The sequence below is a fragment of the Rhynchophorus ferrugineus genome, unplaced genomic scaffold, assembly GCF_030347505.1.
Source record: "Rhynchophorus ferrugineus isolate W39M unplaced genomic scaffold, kcgeb_rfMv2 rfM3, whole genome shotgun sequence".
Lineage (NCBI taxonomy): Eukaryota > Metazoa > Arthropoda > Insecta > Coleoptera > Curculionidae > Rhynchophorus > Rhynchophorus ferrugineus.
Window position 1 is genome coordinate 24,920,728 of NW_027472582.1, and position 26,918 is coordinate 24,947,645.

Below are 26,918 nucleotides of genomic sequence, written 5' to 3' on the forward strand. Positions count from 1 at the left end.
TTTCCACGATCCTTTTTTAATATTCGTCAGTCTCTGTTAATTAAGTTTAGGTTTCACCCAGTCAGTTTTGCCATGTTTTTTGTATGTTAGCATAACCGTGGATACTGGCACAGATGAAACGTTAAACAATCAGCTGTTTAGAACATACAAGAAGATGTACTATATCACATGCTGTTCATATTATTTTATCTATCCTTTGTACATAGAACGTCAACCTTTACCAAGTATAACGTGGGACAAAAGTACCGCTACCATTTTGATTGTGCACCATCTTGATTTTGTGAGGTTTAGATCAGTTTCGCTTTAACCGTTATATTATGTAGACGTCCAAATTTTATTATGGATAAACACACGCCATAAGAACAAGCACAAATCGATCAATTATTGCCACTCAGAGGAAATTGCGTCAAAAATATCTTGTTACCACTGTATCCACTAAAAGTTAAAATTTAATTACGTTAGATTACGGCCACGTTAGATTAGGTTAGAACGCATTATATGACATTAATGTTTTTAAATCCCCTCAACAATGAGCGCTACAGTGAAAACTGATCTCCTTTGGCCAAAATAAGCTTCCAATACATCAATATTTTGAAACCAACATAACCCAGGCCATATCTCAAATTTTTGGTTTTATTATTTGGTTTCGTGCCACCATTAGAAAATATTATGTATGAAAAAGAATTTTGCTGATACACCACAAACCGCTTATTATTCCATATCAAAATGAATCCGCACTTATTGAAAACTTCAGTGTTTATAAAATAGTATTACAACAAATTGTTTCGACCGCTACGACCATTTAGGCCACCACGCATTCACCTACAGCAAGTTCAAAGGTCGGCAACACCGGTGGCTTGGTACCATGTAGTTCCCGGCTATAAAAGACCACTACGACGACGTCTCGCTCTCTTTCCTTTTCTCTACCATCTTGTAACTGTACACTTCCACAGCGCTTCCGTACTTCCTTTACCTATCCTAATATCCTGTCCATTCGCCCGTCGACCACATGTATCAGTTTAAATCGAAATAAACAAGTATTTCTTCAACCAGTGTTTTTAGTTTTCGTGAAAATTTCCTTCCGCAAAATCATTGTGAGTGTTCGGACAAACAATCTCATCAACAGCCACACATTCCCACCGACCGGCCAGACGAACATTCCTACAATATGATAAATACGGAGAAATTATCCACTTTGTCTACTAAAAGTATTTGAAATTTATATAAACATTAGCCAGTATTCACTAGAATATAATAGTGTTTTATAAATATTAAATTTAACTTTACCTAAAATTTAGTATGAAAGAAAATTGTAAGCTCTGGGTTTGGCAAACTAAACAATATATAAATTTTGTTCGAAAATTGCACTAGAAAATAAGTCGCTTTCAACTTTGTCAAACTCCAATTTTGCTGTAACGACTAAGCAATATTATAACCATTAAAAGTACGCGGGCGTAGAGCTGAAGTAAGACCTGCTGACGTAATTGAATTTCTATCAATTTAATGCGCGAGGCATAAACTATGCAACTTAAAGGTTTGGGTGATTAAATAACCAAATTCAATTACAGCTCTTTGAAAAATAAACTCCATTCAATGCATTTTCATGTTTTGTATAATAAACTATAAATGTCAATTCATTTTACCGTAGATAATATTAAAATAAAAAGTGTGAGCCACCTGTTAATTTCTTACAAATCTACAGTAGTCGTGTTTTTATAATACAACTGAAACTACAACTGTAGATATATTTAAATGTTGTTAGAGAAACTGCATCTTATTACTTATATAAAATAATTCCAACTAAATGATTGTCGGCAATAAAAAAAAATCGGTTCAGTTTCAGTTTTTTTCAGTTTATTTCATGGATAAACAGCATGCTTTTCGTTTCTCACAGTCACATATTTTTTAAGGAAACCAACCAAGAAAAAGGTAATATAATTTTTCTATTGAGAATGAAAATTAATTGGGTGATTGATTATGTCTATAGTGATAATACAATAGACTTTAATAATTATTGTAAACTATTAGAAGAAATATCAAATTCCAATTCCAAGTCAAGGCAACTGTTAACAAATACAAATCAATAAACCTAAATAATCGCTACCATCAGTAAAATAAAATGCAAATTGTTACAACATCCTGATTACTTACCAGATTTAAATCCGTCTCGTTTTTGATTCTTCTAGTCTTAAAAAATGTTTCCGTGCAAAAGACATTATTTCATTTAACCATAACCAACTTGGTCATCAAGGAAAGGAATAGATCATCAAAAAAAATAGATTATCAAGAATGATGATAAGTTGTCGTTCGATTGACAGTCGCTTCGCAATTACTCGAAGCATTCTTTAACATTTTTAACTGGATTCGGACAGTTATAACACATTTCAAGCTAGAACGTTACAAGAAGTGGATTGAAGATGCTCAAAACCATCTACTCTTTGCAAAAGCACAGGTTACATTTTTTCATTTCTGTTTCATGTCTGTGAACTTATTGATTATACGCTTGTTTTGCAACGATAAGCGTCGACAATCCCTACTGGATTCTACTTAATGGAAAAGAACGATAACTTATTACCGTAATTATATTATACAATTTTCTACTTTACTTGAAAATTATTCATTATAACTGTCTAATCTCTTAAATAACATTCTCCTTATAATATCCGTCATATAATATTCATTACAGCTTATTATTTGATTTATTAAAATCTGAAATCGCTAAAAAGCTTCCAAAGCCCAATCATCCTGCTATCACTTAAACATGCTTTTTCAATTATAATTTCCTTCAGTCAAGACTTGATGGATGAATATTTAAAAAATAAATTTAAATTAAATATAGTTATAATCAAATAGATAAAAGCAAATCTTAGATTGTTTATTCGATATTTTCGGAAACTAAAATTAAAAAAATATATATAAATAAAACGACTTTGTTTTTCAGTATCATTTTCCTCAACTTATTCGAATGGTCATCCAATGATACCTTTTACCTTTTATTAAAAAAACTGTTTAATGTGTGAAAGGAATTACATCAGAAGAACTGATATGTACTTGAGGGAGATTTTGTAATTGTTCTTTTTCAAGTTGTTACACAAGTGCTTTATTTTAACATATATTTTCTTCTATATATCCTTCTTTCACGAAATTTTCACGAATACACTTTTATATGTTTACCAACTCGCTTCAGAGACGAAGACCTGTTTTAGACTATATCTTAGGCCATTAAAGCGACAGACGTTAATTTCTACCATAACAATTACACGATTACTACAAAATCATTTTAGTCGTTTTCAAATGCATTTTAATGTAATTTTGTTTTATTATTAGCAGTGGCAGTACACATCGTGTATTCAACTTGCTTTGTCTTCAAAATATTTAAATTTCATTTAATTTAATCTTGATTCTTGAATATAGAAAATTATTCTTACTAAAAATCAAATATCAAATCAAATAGGACAGTATTAAAAATGGACAAATATTAACGAAATATAGCAATGAAAATTAAAAATATTATAAAATCAATAAATGTAAATAGTTTAATCTCTTGCTCCATACAAACAGTTTTAAAAACTATATTATATTAGAAAAAATATCTCTTCATTATTCATAGTTTATTTGTTCAAGTTTCACATAAATATCAAAAGCATGAGTATGCATAAACATATGGCCCATGAATTCCATTAAGGCTAATATAGTTTCGTCAGTTTATTTAAAATATACGTTTTGTTAATTACAATTTTATTTTATATTTTTGGAAAATAACCTTAATGAGTTTCAAACTTCTCACGTGTATTCTGAGTTTCCCATTAAAACGTCCATTGCATTCATTAGAGTTAACGACTGGTCTTTAGGGTCTAAAGAACAACTATCCACTTTCAATTTGGAAATTCCCCTAATCGTTGATTTTGTCATTAAATAGGTAATAAACTTAATACGAAAGAAAAACCTGGAGCTTCTCTAAACATAGTTAATGTATATAATACACGTAAACGCTTGTCGGGTTTTATATAATATTATAAAAAAACAATACACTTTTTAAATAAATAAAGTTAACTTTTTCTAAAATAGTTTTTATATCCAATAATTGGAATTTAAAAATTACATTACTACATTGGGACAAACATTTTATATCTCTAGACAATTAGAATCGTCGGATAATTAAAATGGATGAATACCATAGTCGGCAATTATCGAGAGTGTGACGATTTGACCCAAACATTCTGGCCTCGGACAATATTAGTCTCCTATTTTTCAGATCGCTTTCATTTTTTTCATTTCTTTTATGTCATTAATTGTCATGAATTTTCTTTCATGTCATTATTAGAGCTGCTCGTTTTCCATCAGAGAAGTCGATTTCAACACAGAGATAGCAATTTGTTGATATTTAAATCGACACACGAATATTCAAATTATTGTTCTGCATCTCTTCCATTAAATTCCTTCCAATTAAATTTAACAATTTTCGGAAATATTCAACTTTCTAAGATGCCCAAAGTAAGGGCCAGTATACACAGTCTAGAACATAATAAAATTCAATAAAACTTACAATTACACACTTTCCTCATCTAATACCACTCCTTCGTAAACTAACCAAGTGCGAAAGTCTTATCTACACAACTGCAATTCGGTGTAAATTATATCTAATCTTTTCAGCTTGTTTCTTCGCGAGCTCTGTTTAGGACATTAAAGAGATAAATTAGAAGCTTTGTTAAATATGTTTATAAATTTCTTATATTCATTTCCCAAAATACCGTTTTTACCGTTAACATCTGCCTTTTTATAGCTTTATGACAATATTTTCGGAAGGATATTGTATTGCAACTGCCTGCCCTCTAGTTTACTTAAGAAAGGAAAAACCCCTTCTAAGTGGACTATTGGTTCCAAGTAAAGGGGAATGACCAGAGATACTGTATAGTTTCAGAGTGGGTGTGGAAAAACTGGAACCATATTTTTAGATGTCTTCAAAGCTTTCGATCAAGTATGGCACCACAGTCTGATATTCAAAGCGAAACATCTACCGAATGACTTAATCGCCCTGATTGATTCATACTTGGACGGTAGATCCTTTCAAGTGAGAATCGGTGACGCTCTCGTAAACAGATTTCTGCAGGAGTCCTACAAGGTGCTCCACTAGCCCCAGCCCTCTTCAACCTATATATGGCTGATTTCCCACTCCACAAACTTTCCCACACAGCATTTTATGCATATGACAGCGCTTTCTTCACAACTCGTTACAGTCCCGACGCAATCCGCAATAGACTTCAATACCAGCTAAACCAGGCGATTGCATGGTACAAATTCTGACGGCTGTAGATAAACCCGAGCAAAACTCAGGCTACTATGCTCCACTGCAAAATGGAGTTCCGCGCCTATCGCCTCCAAATTGATAAAGTCTCCATCCCCTGGCTCCAGAAAGTTTCATACCTCGGTCTCCAGTTCGACCGCAGATTCCAATGGTCAGTTCAAATTTAGAACACTACTTACAAAGGCAATGGCATGTACAGACTTATATTTCCACTCCTTTGCAGAACAAAATATATATATATAGGTATGTCTCCAAGAGACAACCTGAACTACTCCAAGTGTTCCAATCCAAGAAAGTCCTCTCGTTACTCAATGCCCCATGGTTTATGAGGAACGTCACACTCACCTAGAATCAGGCATCCCGTTTGGGAAGAATTTCACGAACGTGCTCAGTGTAAGATTCTCCATAGGTGCCCTAGAACTCGACGACCCCTTGATTAAATCCCCACCCATCAACAAACCTCGATAGTAAACCAACTACGACAATCCCAGTCGTAACCCTCTGTCATCCGCAAAACACTATCATCCCGAACCCAAAGCGACATCAGCAAAAGACCATTTGGTTCTAGCTGGTCATTCTGGAATAAGAAAAAAAAAAGATTTGCAAGCATTTTATGAAATATTCGCCACCAATTCACGATAAGTTTATATACACTACTAGTTATTAGTCAAATTTGTAAATTAAGAACGATCCGCATGATCGAAGATAGTTCGGGTATTTTATACTATTGTATCGTATTGTAACTATGACGTAAGTTTAATATAAGTAATTAAGAAACAATTTACTCTTATTTAAAGAAAGATAACCAGGAACTAATTGATATCAATTCAACAACATGGTCCTTCTAGCCGGATAGAAGTAGCAGATAGGCTCGATTCAACACTCTTTGAGGTATCCTTTGTATAATTTTCATAAATACTTTTCAGACAATTAATAGGAAGCTTATTCCCTCATAGTTTTATAACTTTTTCTATATATATATATATATATATATATATATATATATATATATATATATATATATATATATATATATTTTAAGCAGTCTCTCTCCAGTCGCCAAATGTTACACCATATTAATAACAGTAAAAAAGAAGTTTCACTTCAAATTGATATTTATAATAAGTAATCTAAACTGTTTCCAAAAATTAAATTCCAATCAATTTTAACTCTGTAAATCAATATAAGTTTTTTCCTTCTTATATTAAACAAAAGATTAACCTTAAAATCATAATAATAGTAAAAAAATAAAATAAAAGTGACTTAAAAAACAATACAAGAATATTATTTGTTAAAAAAATTAATACTTTTTACAATTATATATTTCTTTTAATCCTGATGATCATAATATTATATATGTAGTTGTTCAAAAAGGTAAGAGTGCAAAATCTGACGAGGAAAATGATCCCAGTCACACCAGTAATGGCTATGTGAGACCGAGTGTCTTCTAGGATGATCTCTAAGTTGGTCATTCGCTAGTCGGTAGGCTTAATATGAAGAATTGTGGTTCAGAGCCCACGTTAAACAATAGGTCCAGTCCAGATAAGCCCAAGTTGGTAAAAAGGAGACTTTTTAAGTAAATAAACAGTATATATTTATTTAAAAATTTATTTATTTTTACTTATCTTATATAACTATGACATATTCAATATTCATATGAAGACTATTTAGACTGAGACCTTTAGAAGAATTTAGAACTCAAGACACCAACAGAATAATTCAACATACGAAGTTTTCTTTTCTTACAAGGTCGACAAATGAATGCACAACACCTACTGGATGGATTTTTGATGGATTTATTGAATTAGAGAGGAGAAAGAACTATATAACAAAAGAAACGAAGCAAACATATTTTAAAGTACTTACAGGAATAGTTCATCAAATTATCCAGTCTGAATATAAATAGACCAATATGTAATATAATATTTTATTATTTTGGTAACAGTACTCTAGACGTTCATTTCACATTGTGTTACACATATTTAGCATATTATAACACGCGTCGCTCGGCTGCATTACTATGTAGAATTTCTGAAAGGAACATTCTTCCTTTATCTGTAAAAGCAAGAGGAGATACCACCTTATTGGGTAGAATTAAGATGCAAATTGCCACGCATTAAACGCCTTGCTCGCTACTAAGAAAATTCCTTAGAAACGGAGCTAAACAATTTCATTTATTCACGATTTTTACTGAAAATGGCTTTTAGCTGCTTTCCGAAGATCCCGGAGAGATACAAAACGACGCGTAATTCCCAATACTTTATTTATACTGAAATATTATTACTTAAAAGCAAATTTGTAATTGTGGCGATATTTACTCGGAATGTTAGTTATATTAGTTGAGGTTTTAGAAAAGTATTCTACGTATTGCGTTAAAGGTAAATATTTTTTGTTTAACAAATATATAAAATCTATAGAATTATTAAAAAAATTTCTATCAAAGTAATATTCACAATATTTAATCAATAAACAACGTGGGGTAAAAGTCCCGCTACCATTTTGATTGCCTATAACTTTGCTCGAAGAAAAGATAAGTAAGTTTGGTTTTCATAAAAAGTTTACCTGGTCTTTACATATTTTTTCATTATGATTGAAACATTATATCGGCTAAATGGTGACCGCGATTCGCTATGCAACTTTTGGCTTTTTTAAGGCATTTTTCATGACATCCTGCAACATCTGAGGATGAATTTCTTCAATTTGGTGACGAATGTTATCTCTAAAATGTTGAATCCTTTGAGGCTTATTCGCATAAACTTTTGATTTTAAAAAGCCCTATAAGAAAAAGTCTGATTCTGTTAAATCCGAAGATCTGGCTGGTCATGCTAAATCGCCACTTCGCGAAATTAGTCTTCGGGCAAAAACGTCATCCAATAATTGAATTATTGAACGAACTGTGCGTGCTGTGGCACCATCTTGCTGAAACCACATGTCCTCTAGACCTTGCTCTTCAATTTCAAACACAAGAAAATGTCGAATCATGTCTTTGTACCGTTCAACACCAACAGTAACGGCAATAATACCACACTATACACTTGTTTTTAGTGGATGCAATGATGTTTTACGAATTAATTTATGATTCTGTGTTCCTCAAAACCGACTACAGATCAATCGACGTTATTGACGTGGCCACTGAGAAGAAAATGGCCTTCATCCCTCATTTTCAATTTACACCAAAAATCTTCAATTTCACCAGGCGGCCTTAGGATTGCATTATTGTACTTAACTCGATGATCAGGATCTCTTGGTAACAATTTTTGGACTAATTGAATTTTGTACGAGAACATTTTCAATCAGTTTTCAAGATTCGCCTTAAATTGCGTGCAGAATTATGTAACTGGGAACCACGTCTTCGAATGGATGTTTCAGGAGACTCTGTAACACTATCACTCACCAGAGCTACATTCTCAGCGTTACGTTACGTTCGTTGTCCGAAAATTCGCATGTAAATCATAAATTTTGGTTTTGTGAGTCACTGGGCGATTAAGATATTTTTGAGCAATTTCCGCTGAGTGCCAATAATGGAACGATTATTTTCAATAAATATTGTCACCATTTCTGCTCGTTCTTGTAGCGTATATTTCTTCATAATAACATGTGGAGGTCTACACAACACATTGGTTACACCGAAACTGAGCTAAACGTCACATAACCAAGATGTCGCCCAAACAAAATGATAGCGGGACTTTTTCCCCACCTGTTATAAAATCGACTAAACCATGAAATCAGTAAAATTTGACGAAAAAATATCGATAAAGCGATATATCGATATTTAAAAAAAAACGCGATATATTTTGTCCTTATATCGATATATTTGTTAGCCGATATTTTTCGATATTTTTTCAAAAACATTTATTTCTTAAACAATATAAAAACCATATAATTATAAAAAAATTCAAATTGGTCTTTCAAAGGTTTAGTATGTTTTAGTATTTAATTTTAAAAATTCCGCCTAATTTTGTACTTAATTATAAGGGTTCTTTAAAAATACCAATATATACTGCAAAAAATATCAATTTTTTTTTCCTCCGATATATCGATATATCGAAATAATGAAAATGAATATAATGAAAATGAAAACAATAAAAGTAATGAACAAATGAAAATATCGAAATCTATATATCAATATATTTAAAAATATCGATATATCGAAATATAAATATTTTTCTTGTCGGCCGACACTCCTAATAACGTATTGAATGTAGCAATATGATCAGTTTTGATTATCCCAGTTTCTGGTTATAACACACAAGTATGTTTACTAGTATGATGGTGAATAAGGTCTAGTTAAGCGTAAGCTTCGTATTAATGTATACATAGTAATAACAATTTTCCACAAATGTTTCCATCATTCTGGTCATATTGCAATACCGTATCGATAGAACAACATTGGTTTAGCAAATATCAAATACATTCGCACTTCTTCGCCATGCCGGTTAAACTATTCTTCATCGATCGAAACAAATGGAATTATGTCTGGTGAGTACGCCGGGTGTGAAAGAACTTCATGTTAGAGCTGCAAGACTGTATCGTTCACAACTTTTGCGTCTGTTACTCAATAGTATTTGTTTATTAAAAACACATCGTTCAATTTGTTCAGCTATTGTGTATAAACATCTGCAGTAGCAGTTCCATTGGGTTTTAGCAGCTCGTAATGCGCTACATGTTTCTGATCACACCATATGCACAGAAACTCTTTATGGTAATAAATATTCCGCTTTTTATCCATATAAGTAACTCGCCTGAACTAACCTATAATTTGTAACACTTGGAATTATCATAGAAGATCCACGTTCTATAGTCAGTCACTGTACTTCAGAGAAAACTTTCTTCCGTCGGGCAGTAAATGAAGCTGCGATGGTGCAACGATCTGAAATTACATTTATAGTAAATTCGTATGGTGACCATTTTAACTTAATTCGGATTTATCTGAAATTCCTTTGAGAGTATAAGCTGAGTTTCTGTAGACAGCAGATTTCTTGGAATCAAATAACAAAAATTATATATATTAAAAATGCAATTTTGAGCATTCGGTCATAAGCATCTACATATATTGAACTCTTCAATAATAATAAACGGAAAATTATTATTTCACTGAGAGAAATATTAAAATTATTGAGCAATTTATCAGTTAGTTTCTTTAACGGTTGTTCACAGTGATACTTCGCATTTTCACCAATATAAATCGCTGTTCAAAATGCAAGACATACTGACGTGCCTTATTTTGATAAAGATGGAATATAGTATAAGATAATGCGATAATAGGCAACCAAACTCCATAAATCGTAATTCACATTTCATTATCTGTTGTTACAAACCAAAACGAAAAAATAATATTAATTATTTTGCAAAATCGTTGAAAATAAAAATTAATAAATTTTATGTAGCAGATTACGAGCATCCGTGATAAAATTATCACATAAATATTCAGGTCAAACATAAAAACAACTTCCAACAGCACTAAGTGGGAGACGAGAAACTGCAGGTAAACATCTACAAGTTATAGATTGATGGATATCCGTATTGGTTTAGAAAATAATGTTACTTATCACTTTTGTTATTCTTGCACAGGAAATACACCCTTTTTCGTTTTATCGGAGAAAAATAGGCCACTTCATGTAAAGAAAATAACACTGTAGCCAACAAATTTAATAACATACAGTACCTGAAAGACCGAGTTTTGTACAGGCCATTTAAAGTTTTGAATATGTTTACATATAGTGATAACTCAATTTACTTTTTTATATTTAACAAGTTTTAGTTCTGTCGTTTATTTATATGTTTAAATGTTTTAAATGAATCTTAGCTTAAGATCCATTTCTACATTATACTCCGACGAGAGTTTTGTCGCAATAAGGGTACCTGCAATAATTCTAAATAGCATCCCTTTTATCATTGAAAAAAAATATTGATTCTAATAACACATTCTAATAATTCCATTCGATAAGTATCATATGTTTTCAACTACTATTTATTAAAAGATATTAGCGCAAGAGATTATTTTGTGTACCTTATTCTATTGTGAATCTACTAAAAACAATAAAATAACGGTAATCAGAAGAATTATTAATTATATTATAACCAATACGTTTCTCTGAAAAATGTAAAGCACAACAGTAGATAAATGAAATCGATCTAAATGTCTTACAATTGTATTACAGTCGTAATTTAATTGTGAGGTTTCCAATACAGCGGCGAATCTACTGAGTTATATTGTGCCGGTGAAAAAATAAAATTGCAACATTCATTTCTAGGATGGGAAATGATTCTAACCACTTTTTGGATAATATTGATAAACATAGTAATTGTTTCCAAATTAAGATATTTAACTCTTCGCTTGTACAGGGCAATTTCATGCTAACTTTCCAAGTATTATACCATAAAAGTTTTTTTTTAATTTTTAACAGATATATGTTAAGAAAATCTTACAAAATTGCAGATACAAGAACAAATTTATCACTTACTAGAAGCGCTGTTACCCTGTTACTATCAGATGTAGATAATCAATTTTTACATATTTACTTTATGAACAATTCGGATGCGGAAATTAATAGGCATTGTGCCCACAATCCAATAGTGAAACGAACTATGGTCCAATAACTACAAGTTTCGTCATCAGAACAACGATTTAGTTAAAATGTTTAAATAACGTTGAAGTTTAAACATTGAGATTCACCTACAATCGACTAAGTGGCTATTGCCACGTAATTACGTTTACTTATATTTAATAAAATTGCTTAATTTTAAGTTTATGAAAATTATAATGTTTTTTCTTTTATACAATTAGGAGTCTAATTTATTTAGACCACCTAACGAATTTTTGTAATATTTATGACATACGAAAAGAATTATGACTGGAGAAAATATAACAAGTCAATTGAAAAGTGAAAAACACATTTTTTAGTAAAATTAGTTTTTTTATTCAACATAAATCCCTTCAAGGGTGATCCACTCATTTTTCTAGTATGATTTGTCCTTTGCTCCAAAATAGGCCTCAGTTTCGGCGATCACCTATTCATTCGACGAAAATGTTTTCACAGCCAGCATTCTTTTAGGATCTGAGAACAGGAAATAGTCGCTGGGGGCCAGATCTGGAGAATACCGTGGATAAGGAAGCAATTCGAATGCCAATTCATGGATTTTTGCCATCGTCTTCACTGATTTGTGATACGGTGCATTCTCTTGGTGAAGCTCTTGGTGAAGAATTCTCTTAGTTTTCTTCAAATGCGGCCATTTTTTGGAGATGTCGTCCTTCAGACGGTCCAACAACGTTATGTAATAGTCGCTGTTGATGGTTTTTCCTTTTTCAAGGTAGTCATTGAAAATTGTTCTATGCGCATCCGAAAATACAGACGCTAGACATAACCTTGCAAGCCGACTGTTGCGTTTTCCCACGCTTTGGAGCGGGTCATAGTGTGCAGTCGACTCGGATGACTGTTGATTGAATCTCGGAGTGAAATAATGGAGCCACGTATCATCCATTGTCACATATCAATGCAAAAACTCGAATTTATTACGCTTGATAATCTTCAAATACTGCTCCGAATCATCAACTCGTCGTTGTTTTGGTCAAAAGTGAGCTCGGGTGGCACCCACTTTGCGCAGACCTTTTTCATACCCAATTATTCGTGAATGATGTAATATACACGTTCAGTTGATATCTTTAGAGTGTCTGCTATTTCATTCAATCATTCAGAATCATTTTGTCGATTTTTTACATGTTTTCGTCGGTAAAAACCTCTTTTGGGTGTCCACTGCGTTCACCATCTTCGATGCTCAATTTCACCACGTCTAAACTTAGCATACCATTGATTTGATTGATTGATTTTCCTGAGGCAGTATAGGGAAACTCGGCAGCAAGCCAAGTTTTTGCTTTTGCTAAATGTTTTCCCTTCAATAAGCAATATTTTAGCAACACGCGAAATTCCTTTTAATCCATTTTTTTCACATTAACAACAGTTGCTTCTCTCAAAATACTATAATTCACAAACTAATGATCTTTTGAGGGTTGGAGCCAACTAAAAAACTTATGGATTTAATTCTAGTAGCGCCATCTATGTGTCAGACTTTTCAATTGACCTGTTAAAATATCGCATTGTATGGAATGTCTGGTAAAGCTAGGCCAAGATAAGAAAGGCACCGAGCAAACAGAAAACACGTGTCTAGTAAAAGAATGTCTCATAGACTTGATCGGCATCAGAAAATGGAGATGCAGGTTACGGGGCTAGACGAATCATGTCAGAGTTCCACCTGGCGGAGGATCCCTTCGGCGGAGGAATTTCTGAGCATTCCTTAAGAGTCTGTAATGTACATGTTAGGGCGGGAGAAGTTCCTGGCTAGAAGAGTCTTGTCCTCCTCGAAAATCTGAACCAATCGGGAGATAGAAATGGATTTCTTGAATCAACTTTCTCAGCTACCACCAAGTACCCGAGGGAAGAGCTTCAACGTTAAATCATGGTGCATCGACAATGATAATGAAATTGGAAGAATGGTAGTGAATACAGAATTAGAATAAATGAATTACAGAACCAAGACAAGAAGCAATAAAATATCAAGAGTACAAAATTTGCAAATGAAACAGTCAAGAAGGTCGAAAAGAGTAAGAAGAAAGAAAATGCATCAAGGAACAAGAATAATAGAATTCTTACATATCATGTGTATAATCATCAGTTGTGTTCTATGACGGAATCAGTATTATCCTAAACCAGATAGGCGATTTAGTAAGCCATTTCCATTAAATTCATAATTCTTTCACGTATGTATCAATTTAATTAAAATCTTTAATTATATATATTTTTATATTATTCATTTAATTAAAAAAAACTCGTATTTGTGTATTAATTTACGTAAAGAAGAGAGAAAAAATATTATTTGCAACATTGTTTTCTCTCCTTAACAACTGTATAAAGGTATAAACAGTTATCGGTGATAGGATGTTCCAGGTCATCTAACCAACAATAATATTAATAGTTTCGATGTAACCAATTCTTATATTAAAAAGGAATTTATTGAGCCTGTAAGATATGAGTATAAATTATTTATTTTTATTTTAAACTAACAAATAAATATTTTATTTGCAGGAGAAGTGGGTAAGGAAATGTACATAGTGAACAGGGGCCGTTTACAAGTAGTAGCTGACAATGGAAGAACAGTTCTGGCCACACTAAAGGCAGGCAGTTACTTCGGTGAGATCTCCATCTTGAATATGGGGACGGCAGGTAAATGGCTGGGTAAATATCGTCGGCAGGCACGGAGCGACACTGGGACAGCCGCCATTTTGTATTATCTTTTTTATCTTATATATCCCTTTTTCATATACTTGCTGTTGAGAACCCAGATAAGTTAACACACAATTCTTTTTGTCCTTTGGGTATAACTGTTCATATATTTATAATGTGACAAATTTAGAATTCTCTACTAGCCATTATAGTATTCAAATTCCAAAACATTTGAAAATTTAAATAACACAAATTCATGTTTACTCTTTGAAACGTTAAATTAGTATTCTAGGGGAGTTTAGAGTAACTCAATGGCGTAATGATTCAACAGTATATATCTTACCTGTGGCACATCCGACGCTATCATTAAGGTCCTCCGGGAAATATTTTCGGAAAAATGATTTCGAAAAGTGGCCACTACAGAGCATGGGCCAATGTTCTTCCGCTTTTATAAAGATATTCCAAAATTAGTCTTCAGAAGTAATCCAAAAGCTCTAGTTGGATTAAATCAAAGAATACTTCAAAAAATGTTGGTGATATTCATACAATTTACAATTACAATCTTGTTTAGATAAATGTTACCGTCTTTAGAGTACATGTTAATGATATAACTTTAGCTTTTTTAACTTTTTAATACTTGTTAGGTTTTTTAATTGTTAGAAGAAAACTTCATTGCCCGTATATTTAACTAAGGAAACACGAAATATTTTAATTTTATGATTTATATAAGTATATTCTTTCACAACTAAATTTCGAAATAACATATATTATAATTGGTAATACGCGCGGCAAACGTCCCAATACAATTTAGATTATGCGCCATCTTGGTTATGTAAGGTTTAGCTCAGTTTCGCTTTAGCCATTATGTTGTGTAGACGTACAAATTTTATTATGGATATTACATATATAGTTCCTATACAAGAACGAGTAGAAGTAGTGACAATATTTATTCAAAATAATCGTAACATTATTGCCAGTCAATGGAAATTGCGTAAAAAATATCCTAAACGTCGAGTGCCTCACAAAACCACAATTTATAAGTACTCCCATACATAACTCAATTAGTCCAAAAATTGCTACCGAGAGTTCCTGATCAACGAGTTGAGTACAATAATAAAATTCTAAGGCTGTCTGGTGAAATTGAAGATTTTTCGTCTATATTCATAATGAGCGATGAAGCCCATTTTCTTCTCAATGGCCACGTCAATAAACAGAACAGTCGATTTTGGGGAGCACAAAATATTCAATTAATCCATGAAACATCGATGCATCCACTAACAACAACTTTATGATGTGATATTCGTGCTGGAAATATTATTGGTCCCTATTTGTTTGAAAATGACCAAGATGTTGCAGTTACTGTTACTGCTGAACGGTACCAAGACATAATTTGAAATTTTCTTATGCCTGAAATGGAAGAGTAAGGACAAGAAAACATGTGGTTTCAGCAAGATGAGGCCACATCACATACAGCTCGTTCAACAATTATTGAATGACGGTTTTCCACGAAGACCAATTTCGCGAAGTGGGGATAACGCATGGTCATTCAGATCTACGGATTTAACAGAGCTAGATTTTCCTTATGGGCTTTTTTAAAATAAAATGTTTATGAGAATAAGCCCCAAACGATTCAACATATTAAAGATAATATTCGTCACCGAATCCGGTCCCCATTTAGCCGATATAATTTTTCAATCATAACGATGACAAAAATATAAAGACCAAGTAAACTTCTTATGAAAACCAAATCTACGTAACTTTTCTTTGAGCAAAGTTATAGGCAATCAAACTGGTAGCGAGAATATTGCCCCACGTTATAACACTACCTGTCTTTAACAATCGTGTAGTCTTTTTAACATCAGCTTCTCAACATTTGTTAACTATTTCTTAATTTTGATTTTGATTTTTTCACCTTTTTTTCACATTCCGATTGTAGTTCACCGTCTCCAGCTTAAAAGTAAATTTATACTTTCTTTTAAATACCTGCTAAAATTTAATTAAGACGAGCATAAGTCGATCTGTTGATTGCAATTCTCTTAACTTCTACTGATTACACTATAAAAGTATACTTAAATAAGCTTCAACTATGTTCTTCGCTAATTTAAATTTCTGGTATACCTCCCGAGTTAAAATTTGGTTTGTTTAAAATTGTGGTGACATGTTAGAACAAGTATTTAAAATTATTTTTTATTAAATAGAATTTGTACCACTTATAAACATTAAAAAATAAAATTCAAACAAATCCATTACGCCACTTTTAATAAACAAATTATAACACGAGTACTATTAGCTTCAGTTTTAGTGTAAAATTCGTAAAGGGCCAAATGGAAAACGTATCCTTTGACGTCGCTCTGCACAATAACCAGTTGCGTTTAGCTCTGTAATTTCCCTCAATTTTCGGCTAAGCGACATCACAAACAGACTCAAAATTGAATGTTTACACCATTCACGTAAATCAAGGACCAAACCCTACCGTAATATTTTTGCAGAATTATATGACTTTGCCAACAACATTTACAATGTAAATTTGAAAGGTGTTACTTATTCATGATCAACTACAGTTTAAACTACCGGAAATGTTATAACAATGTGTTATTAAATATGACAACTAATTGAATTACCTACACTATATTACATTTTCGTGCCTACAATATTAAATTTATAAATTAAATAGTGTTATTATTAGTGTTATTAAATATGATAACTAATTGAATTACCAACACTATATTACATTTTCGTGCCTACAATATTAAATTTATAAATTAAATAATGTTAGTGTTAGTGTTGTTAAATATGATAACTAATTGAATTACCAACACTATATTACATTTTTGCGCCTACAATATTAAATTTATAAATGAAATAATTTAGCATTAATATAATTTAATAATTTTTCTATATAATAATGATCTCTCACGACAGTTGAGTTAGCTTCCAATAGTAACAGGTGGGGCAAAAGTTCCGCTACCATTTTGATTGCTCGCCATTTTGGTTATGTGACGTTTATTTCGCTTACGTCGGTTTCGCTTTAACCATTGTGTTATGTAGACGTCCAAATTTTATTATGTATAAATAAACGCGACCAGAACGAGTAGATATAGTAACAATATTTATTAAAAATAATCGTTGCATTATTGCCACTCAGCGGAAATTGCGTCAAAAATATCCTAATCTTCCAGTGCCTCACAAAACCACAATTTATCGTTTACATGCGAATTTTCGACAGTATGGTACGACAGGAGACAGGCCTCGTTCTGAAAGAGAACGGACGTCTCGTAACGCTGAAAATGTGGCTCTGGTGCGCGATAGTATTGCAGAACCTCCAAAACCAACAATTCGAAGACATGGTTCCCAGTTATACATTTCTGCACGCAGTTTAAGGCGAATTTTGAAAACCAATTTGAAAATGTTCCTGTACAAAATTCAATTAGTCCAAAAATTGCTACCGAGAGATGCTGATCAATGAGTTGAGTATAGTAATACAATCCTAAGGCTGTCTTGTGAAGTTGAAGATTTTTCGTCTAAATTGATAATGAGTAATGAAGCCCATTTTCTTCTCAGGGGCCACGTCAATAAATAGGACAGTCGGTTTTGGGGAATACAGAATCCTCAATTAATTCATGAAATGTCATTGCATCCACTAAAAACAACTGTATGGTGTTGTATTCATGCTGGAAACATCATTGGACCCTAATTTTTTGAAAATGACAAAGGTGTTGCTGTTACTATTACTGCTGCACGATACCAAGGCATGATTCGAAATTTTCTGGTGCCTGAAATGGAAGAGCAAGGTCTAGAGGACATGTGGTTTCAGCAAGGTGGTGCCACAGCACGCACAACTCGTTCAACACTTCAATTATTGAATGACGTTTTTCCACGAAGACTAATTTCGTGAAGTGGCGATTTAGCCAGATCTCCGGATTTAACTTCACCTAACTTTTTCTTATGGGGTGTTTTAAAATCAAAAGTTTATGTGAATAAGCCCCAAACAATTCAACATCTCAAAGACATTATTCGTCACGAAATTGAAGAAATGCAGCCTCAGATGTTACATAGTGAATCGCGGTCACCATTTATCCGATATAATTTTTCAGTCATAACGAAACAAAAAATATAAAGACCAAATAAACTTTTTAGGAAAACCAAATTTACTTATCTTTTTTTTGAGCAAAGTTATAAACAATCAAAATGGTAGGCGGAACTTTTGCCCGACATTGTACATCCGGTCCGGATTTTTTAGTTCGTAATTCGGTATCTCCTAAAATAAAGAGCGTTTTCACATCTGCCGGCACCGACACGGCACCGTATTTTGTTTTTGTCATTTTCATTAGTATTGTCCCATACAAACTTTGATTCCACTAATTCAATTAGTGTTACAATATCATATTTCAAGCTAGACCTTTTCGTTTTTTAGCCTTAAAAATATCTCTGTGCACAATAAAGCGATTGCTTCCCGCCGACATGCGGTTGCCGGCAACGACACGATACCGACATATCGGCGAGTGTGAAAGGGTTCCATTTGTTTACATGCGATTACGCATCCAGCGATATAGGTGTCCTGTCGGTGCCGTATCGGTACCGGCAGAGGTGATAACGCCCAAAGGAAGCAATTTTCTTCATTCAATTGTACATATAGAAAAATAATGCTAATAATAATAGTTTTGCTCATTATTGTTAAGACCACCATCAAACCAATTATTGTAAATATCTTATAACTGAACTATTCTATTCTCAATTTAATTTTTATCTCAAATATCGCATTTGTTGTTTATATAGATAATCATATATCATTATTTTGTCATATAGCACGTTGTTTTAACTTTCAGTAAATAATATATTCGGATGACTAACATTTTTGGCGTCAGCTTCCGGTCATTTTAAATATACAGTAGCAAATGAACAACTCCTTAGAGTTAAATGGTGATAAGTAATAATTATCTTTAATAATCAACAAACTCATCAAGGTAAATTTGAATAATATCTTTTCCTATTAAATTTTTTCATTATATTATACGTTGCTGAAGTAACCAAAAAGTCAGAACAAAAATTTTTAGCCAAAGCGGGTGATCCGAATTGACACTTATAATTTTTGTTCAATAATTGATTCTTTGTTAGCCCAAAATGACTTAAAGAACAAATGCTAAGGCTTCTCTATTTTTATGTTTACCGTAATTTTTTTCTATATTCTATAAGGTAAATAACTTGTTTATATTTAATTTTTAGAACTGTTTATTTTAATTATTATCTCAAGAACGAACACTTACTAACCTTTTTTAAAATGCATTTAATTAAAGCCAATTTCATCAAGTACATTACCGTTTACCGTTATAGTAAAGTATAATAAGTAAGGTTATTTTCACAACTTCAAACAACAACAGAGCATCAAATATAAATATACACGATCTTTCTTTACTTTTATACTATAAACATAAATATGTAATAATAAATGAAGTAATACACATTTGTATATTAAATCAGAGAATATATGAATAAAACAATTTAACAAACTGTGCCAAATTTAACGCCTCCATTTTCCTCAAAAAGGAAGGCAAAATATTCCCTAAGCCCATTAATATATAGAAGATTATACAATATAAAAAATAAGTATTCAAATTATGATCAACCGTATTAATCAATTTAAAAATCAATAAAAAAAATTAGAAGTATATTTTTACATATACTGTCATGAAACTAGGTCATATATTATAATGGCTATATAAAAATTAATTTTAAATATACAAAAGAATTGTGTGTTTTGCATGATACAATAACGGCATGTCGTATCAACCGATCCTGCCTGGCTTAATTTGATTTACCCCTAAATCAGAATTTCTTAGTCTATAAGTTAAGTAAGTAACCCTGCAAATCCATAACCAAAAAGTGAAAAATTAATTTGTGGCTTTTAATAATTGTTCGATGTTTTTTTTAATAAGATATTTTTATATATATTAATCGATAAAATTAAAAGTGAACCTTGAAACAATGAGTAGTATAGAAGGATGTAATTAGGTAGACCAAATATGCTTTATAGTAACCACCTTGTAATGAAAATAATTTTGATGCACTTTTATATTTTGATCTAATTTACAAGAATTTTATTGCACACTACCTACAATACTATACGCATTGGATTTTTGTCGTAGATAACAATATTGATAGAAAAGATAGAATACTGTATTACACTACTTCAATCAAAAAAATACGGAAACAAAGTCGTGGTGATGCAATTCCAACATGCCAAATTTTAAAGGGAGATAATTATTCGATGTCTTCATCGCGATAATGCAATTTCTCACACCGCATTAATTCTTCTGATCATTTTCAGTTGATCATAAATTGAGGAGATCAAAAATAGGATTGAAGAAATAAACTTTAAAAAATTAACATTATGCAATTTATTTTAGTGTTACTTATTTTTTATCTATATCAGTAAGCTATAAAAATTTGGAATTTTCTTCTACATTATCGCTATTATTGTGGTTTCAATAGGCTAGAAGACTGTAATAAATAATAACAAAAACATTGATTTATAATAATAATATACTATAGGGTAATTAGTAAAAATATATTTAGTTTAAAATTGAAAGTGGAATTATTAAGATTTTACTAGAATAAAAACACAAAATTTCGAAATTCACCATGTTAAGTGAAACACCTTTCAGAAGCGGTACGAAATATTGACGTCACTTACCGTTTCCTAACCATCATATCCGCCTTGAAACGTTTGAACTTTTTAGCGCCCTTCGGTTTTATTTGGATTATTTATCTTGTATTTCACAGTTAAAAGGATTTTGAGCAACCAACAGAAATTGAAAATAAATGAAGAATTTGAACTGGGATTTATCAAGGCAAATAACCTAAATTTTGCCCAGAATAGATTTGTCGACCGTGACTGTACTCTATAAATGTAACTGAAATAATAATTTTAAATGGAATACAAGAATTTATGGAGAATTGAAGTGTGTGAATATTTTAGATATTTTAACTATGAAATGTGGTGAAATATTAAAGAACATTGTATAAAAATATTATTAGTATAACACACGCCAAGAAAATTAATATGTGCAGGTAATAACTCTATATTTATTTATTTATTCGGTATTATAAAGAATCAAATGAAAATTGTGTCGATGGTTAACCTACTGGAAAATTTTATGATGAGAATTTGAAAATACTGATAAAAATACAAATACGTTTGGCAAGGATATCGATATATTCATTTTACATAGTTGATAGTAACTAAAATAAAAAAAGGCTTTAAATCATATACATTTGATGATGGATATTTGATTTTGCCTTACTTATTTTAGCTTCTCTATAGAATGAAAAAATGTATCTGGTATTGTGTAAAATTACCTAGTAATATTTGAAAAAATAAAATGCAAAATCTGTATTTAGACATACTTTAATATAACAGGTTTGTCTTTGAATTCTGAAATTAGATCTCTACTTTCTTTTACTTCACTTGACTTTAGTAACAACGTTTGGGTTCATACATTGCCCTACGTAAGTAATATTCGATATGTTTGAAACTTTTGTTTGCCATAACACACATATCAGGCTATGAAAACTTCATAAAATCAAATTTTTCACCAGAAATCAGATATTTGATATTGGCTCCTGGTAATATAACCATTATAGGATTTGATTGACACTTGTTGAAGGCATAGTTTTGTCGTTTAGTAGTGAACAACCATTAATATTCAGTGAGTTCAGTAAAAAGCTTATTTTCTCTTGTCTAGTTGGCATTCAAATCTTGTAAAAATATATACTGAATTAAAGCACACTTACAACGTACGACTTAACCAATCATATTAACTTTAACATACTAACTTTATTAGTAAGTCATATAAACAATAAACAAAATAAATAAGGTCTAACCTAAACTATTATCAACAGTGTTATTTACCTTGACATTACCTTATTTACTTTTTAGACATAAATAAAGTTCTTAAAATAGTGAATAGTTACATTATAACAATCTTATTGCTGTGACTAGATTACCAATCGTTAAACTATACTAGCTAGTTCACGCCTTGTAAGATTAAATCCATTTTTCGACCTTGGAATAAAAATACACGACAAGATATCATAGTTTTGGAGTTTTTACTATTGTATAATTACATTATGGGACCCTCACACCATCGATGCGCATTAAAATATCTAATTAAGACATAAAATTTTTAAAGTAATATATAAATAAGAGCTGTGTCCAGTGTAACCGAAACAACTACGTCACGCGCAGTGAAGCGTTTTAGCGCACATTTAAAATTTCACAAATTCAAATATCAATTTTTCTTTCAAATCCATTTATTGACAAAAATAACTTTTATATTGGATAAAGTAAATACCTAGAATTGTCATAATTCGAATCTGCTTCGAATCCTGCTGGGGCATGGTCGTAATTTTATGTTTGTGATTGTAAAATATTTGAGATTATCCTAGGTAAGAGTACAAAATCCGACAATGAAAATGATCCCAGTCGTGCCATTAACCAGGTTGGGTAAGGCCGGATGTCTACTGGGATGATTTCTAAGTTGATCAGTCGGTAGGCTTAATGCCGATGATCATGGTTGGGAGCCCACGTTAAATAATAGGTCCAGTCCAGATAAACCCTCATAAACCCCTGACAAAAAGGAGACTTTAAAATATTTGTAAATAAAATAGTCATCTAGCCTATTAATAACTCAAAACCTTCATGCACCTTACTTTGTCTGAAGTCTACAAAAAAATTATTAAAAATTGAAATATTTTTGCACCATAGTGTGAAGGAAGATAAAACTTAATTTTTAGACAGCAATGGTAACTTAAATGACTGAAATAAAATTTCAGACGATTTTTAATAAAATAAAAAGTAAAAAGTTTAAAAGCCATACTTAATATTAACATCTTTTACAAAGAAAATTATGTTCCTATAATAAAAACTTTCTTTTATTTAAACACATCGTGTGTTTCAATTAAAGCAATTTCATCAAATTTCCCGTTCATTTCTGTTGAATCGCTTGTTCATTTAATTCCATTGAGGTTGTTGGTTCAATTCGTTGTGTTTATCTTGCTGATTATTTTGTTTGTAGCTCCATCGCCTCCCGATGCTTTCTTTTACTGGATTTCGTTTACTCAATATATTTGTTCTATATTATATATAGTTTTGTATTGTTTACAAAAAATATTGGAGTTATTCAATTACTAAAATTGCTTGTTAGTTTTTTATTTTCTCTTTTAGGTTACTATGGTTCTATATACAAAAACTACATTTTTATTAGATTTTTTAGAGTAATTATAAAATAAACATTGTGAAATGTCGCCATCACCAAAAACTAAAAATTACCTAATTAAATTATAATTTACCTATTAGAGTTGAAGTTGTAAGGATGTACTAATGCCTAAATGTCTAGCATTTACAAGGAAATACATTTTTATATATAAAACATATTGTTATGGTATAATATTATGATATGGTATGAATTACCTTTCACCTTGATATCTTTAATATAACTTAATCTTTTATATTTTCTTTAAATTAATACGAAACAATTTTGCTATTTTAACTGCAGTAATGAATTAAATATGAACGATTACGTTGTCTCTATGAAAGATTTTGCTTCCCTAAATACGGACACTATATGCACCTATATACCAAAACACTGAAGCCATGGTCTGACAAGTCCTTCTAATTTTGTTTTGACATCGCCTGCCTTGAGAAAAGCTTCTTCATAGCTGTATACTATATCTATTTAATTGAAGTATTAATTTTGGACTATATACTTTGTCATTATTTTAAACAATAATCGCATTTAAATGATATACGGAAAATATAAAATTAGACAGAGGTAATTGCCAAAATGCGATCGTATATCAATTATCCATAATTTGGTCAAGTTTAAATAAACACACTCCAAAATAAAATGTTGTAAAAATATTCATCGAGCAACACAAACTGTCTCTCTGTCGGCGTGGTGGCGCAGTGGTCAAGGCGATGGGACGGTCCTCCTACTGTTGCGATAGCCGCGATTATTTAAAATTTGTGATTGTTCTAGGCAAGAGTGTAAAATCCGACAAGGAAAATCCCAGTCATGCCAGTAACCAGGCTGGGTAAGACCGGATGTCTTCTGGCCTGACTCGCCAGTCGGTAGGCTTAATGCTGAGGACCGTGGTTCGGAGCCCACGTTAAACTTTAGGCCCAGTCCAGATAAACCCATAGTTGGAGGAGACTTTAAAATATATATAAAAAAAAACAAACTATCTCCTTAATAAAAGTATATTGTTTTAATTTCTAATAATGTTTCTTCTTCTTCGCTTGTTCACAAGTATAATAGGTTAGATATAGGTTAGAAAATCAGTAATAACATATTTTAATGTTTAAATGTATCCCTTAATATGAAAAATTTAATAATAATGTTAGAATTAGTGAACAAGTATATATATTTACTTAATATTCACTTTAACCGCAGTGCTCCTCTTTTCCCATAACATATGGCTTTTTTGTAGCTTTGACAGATTTAAATCTAGTTCTAGGATAATTTCTGAATCACATCTGATATTCATCATTATCATCATCGATCTTTATATTGACTTTTCGATGATTTTGATCCATGTTTTGAAAGATGGACGAAAACCAATTTAATGTTGGGTATTTAAAGTGTTATTTTTAAGATTTTATTGGGAATCTTGGAAATCTTGATTTCATTAAAAAATCTCTTTGAACTTTAAACATTTGTCATGTTCGTTGCCATGTGATATTAATAAAAGATAGTCACAAAATAGACAGACACAGAATCGAATAGCTATCTCCGATGTATACAGTTGCAAAGTTTTGTTCGTCCAAACAGTGTTCTACTGGCTGGTTCTTATCAGTATAAAGCTGAAGGCACAGATCTGTCTATTTCGAAAGCATCTGCGGAAACATGTATTATAATTTTCAGTTTTCAAACCTCTCAATCTACTTCCTAAAATGATATGTATACTTACTTCTAATTCTTTTTGAAGATTCTTATGTGATCTGAGCAAGTACTGATTCCAATATTTAAATTGTAACGACATTTTCTTTTCTGATTTAACCCAAGAAATAATCTGTGAATGAAAATATATTATGTGAACTGAAGTCACTCATCGATATACATTTTTATGAAGTGCATTTTGATTAAGCGATGATATTCCGCATTTGGGTCTATAATAATCTGGTTGGCATGAGATATAAAGAATAAACCTTCCTGTTCGAAATCTTCACGTAGGAAATCATAAGAGGTTTGCTTGATACACAAAAATAGAATAATATCACAAAATATACACTTAGAATGCGATCTCCCCTGTATAAGACTGTGACCAAAGTATGCTCTGCCACGCCACCAGAGGGTTTATTTAATACGGGGGGATTAAAAAAAAGAATAAAATTTATTTATATTAATATAATAAATACAATATTAATAAAATATTTTATTTAAATACTAGTTAACATTTGTTTAAAATATTTTCTAAATACATAAAAAACTACATGTAATATGACAAATGATAACTTATTTTCTAACATTAATTATTGTCATAAATATTATAACAAAAAACATCTATAAACTAAGTCCAGGATACTAGTTACAAGTTACAATTTTGATTGCGAAACCTCCTTTTCTTTTTTATGTATTTTTATAGGTGTTGAATAGGACCCTATCCATAAGATATGTAGCCATGCAAAATTTTTCACATTTTCCCTCTGCAATCCTGTTTACTTTTTTCATCCACCGCAAGCAACACTAATTATTACAATTATTACCTTCTCCATGTTAAACAAAAATAATGGTTTTAAAAAAAGAGTGACATTTGCTGGCATAACATTTTATCAAAAATATCTTTTAATTTTGCTTTGGCTTATACTTTGGGCAATACATAAAAAATTCTAGAGATGGGTTCAAAAAGATGAGTTGAACCAAATTCCTGGTATCGTAAGACATTTGTGCAACTGGGAACTGCATATTTGTTAAACAGTAGTCTGTCACATTTGGGTCTATAATCTTCTGCTCTAAAATGCAAAATAAATGCATATATAAATACTGCTAAGAGAGCCCCTTAAGTTTATCATTGTTTGCCTTATCAAGCCACTTCGTTAGAACCTTCACTTGACAAACGCTCTACTTATATTTTATGAGATTTAAAATACAAATCGAAAGAAAGAAATCTGTAATATTTTTATCGGCGGCCCTCTGGCGGTGTGGCAGTACACTGAGATCATGACTACGGGTGTGCCTATTTAAGTTCCCATTCTATATTTCAATGTTTTGTGAATAACATAAAAATAACCTATTACATAGATGTCACAAAATTTAAAATAGAAAAAAAAAGAAGGGAAATATGTAATCTTTATACCTACGGCAGTAGGTTAAGGTATTAGGTAGTAGTATTAGTCT

The 26,918-nt window shown here is 31.5% G+C and overlaps 1 protein-coding gene across 2 annotated transcripts in view; it reads left to right on the forward strand.

The window, feature by feature from the left end:
- Positions 1 to 26,918, forward strand: part of LOC143192898 (cyclic nucleotide-gated channel alpha-3) — a 223,821-nt gene that overhangs the window by 136,706 nt on the left and 60,197 nt on the right. The window contains exon 8 of one of the 2 annotated variants that reach the window (XM_076398689.1): positions 14,386 to 14,535. In XM_076398689.1, coding sequence (XP_076254804.1) covers positions 14,386 to 14,535 — 150 coding nt within the window. The remainder of the gene's footprint in view (positions 1 to 14,385; positions 14,536 to 26,918) is intronic. The other variant, XM_076398690.1, reaches the window with a different exon arrangement.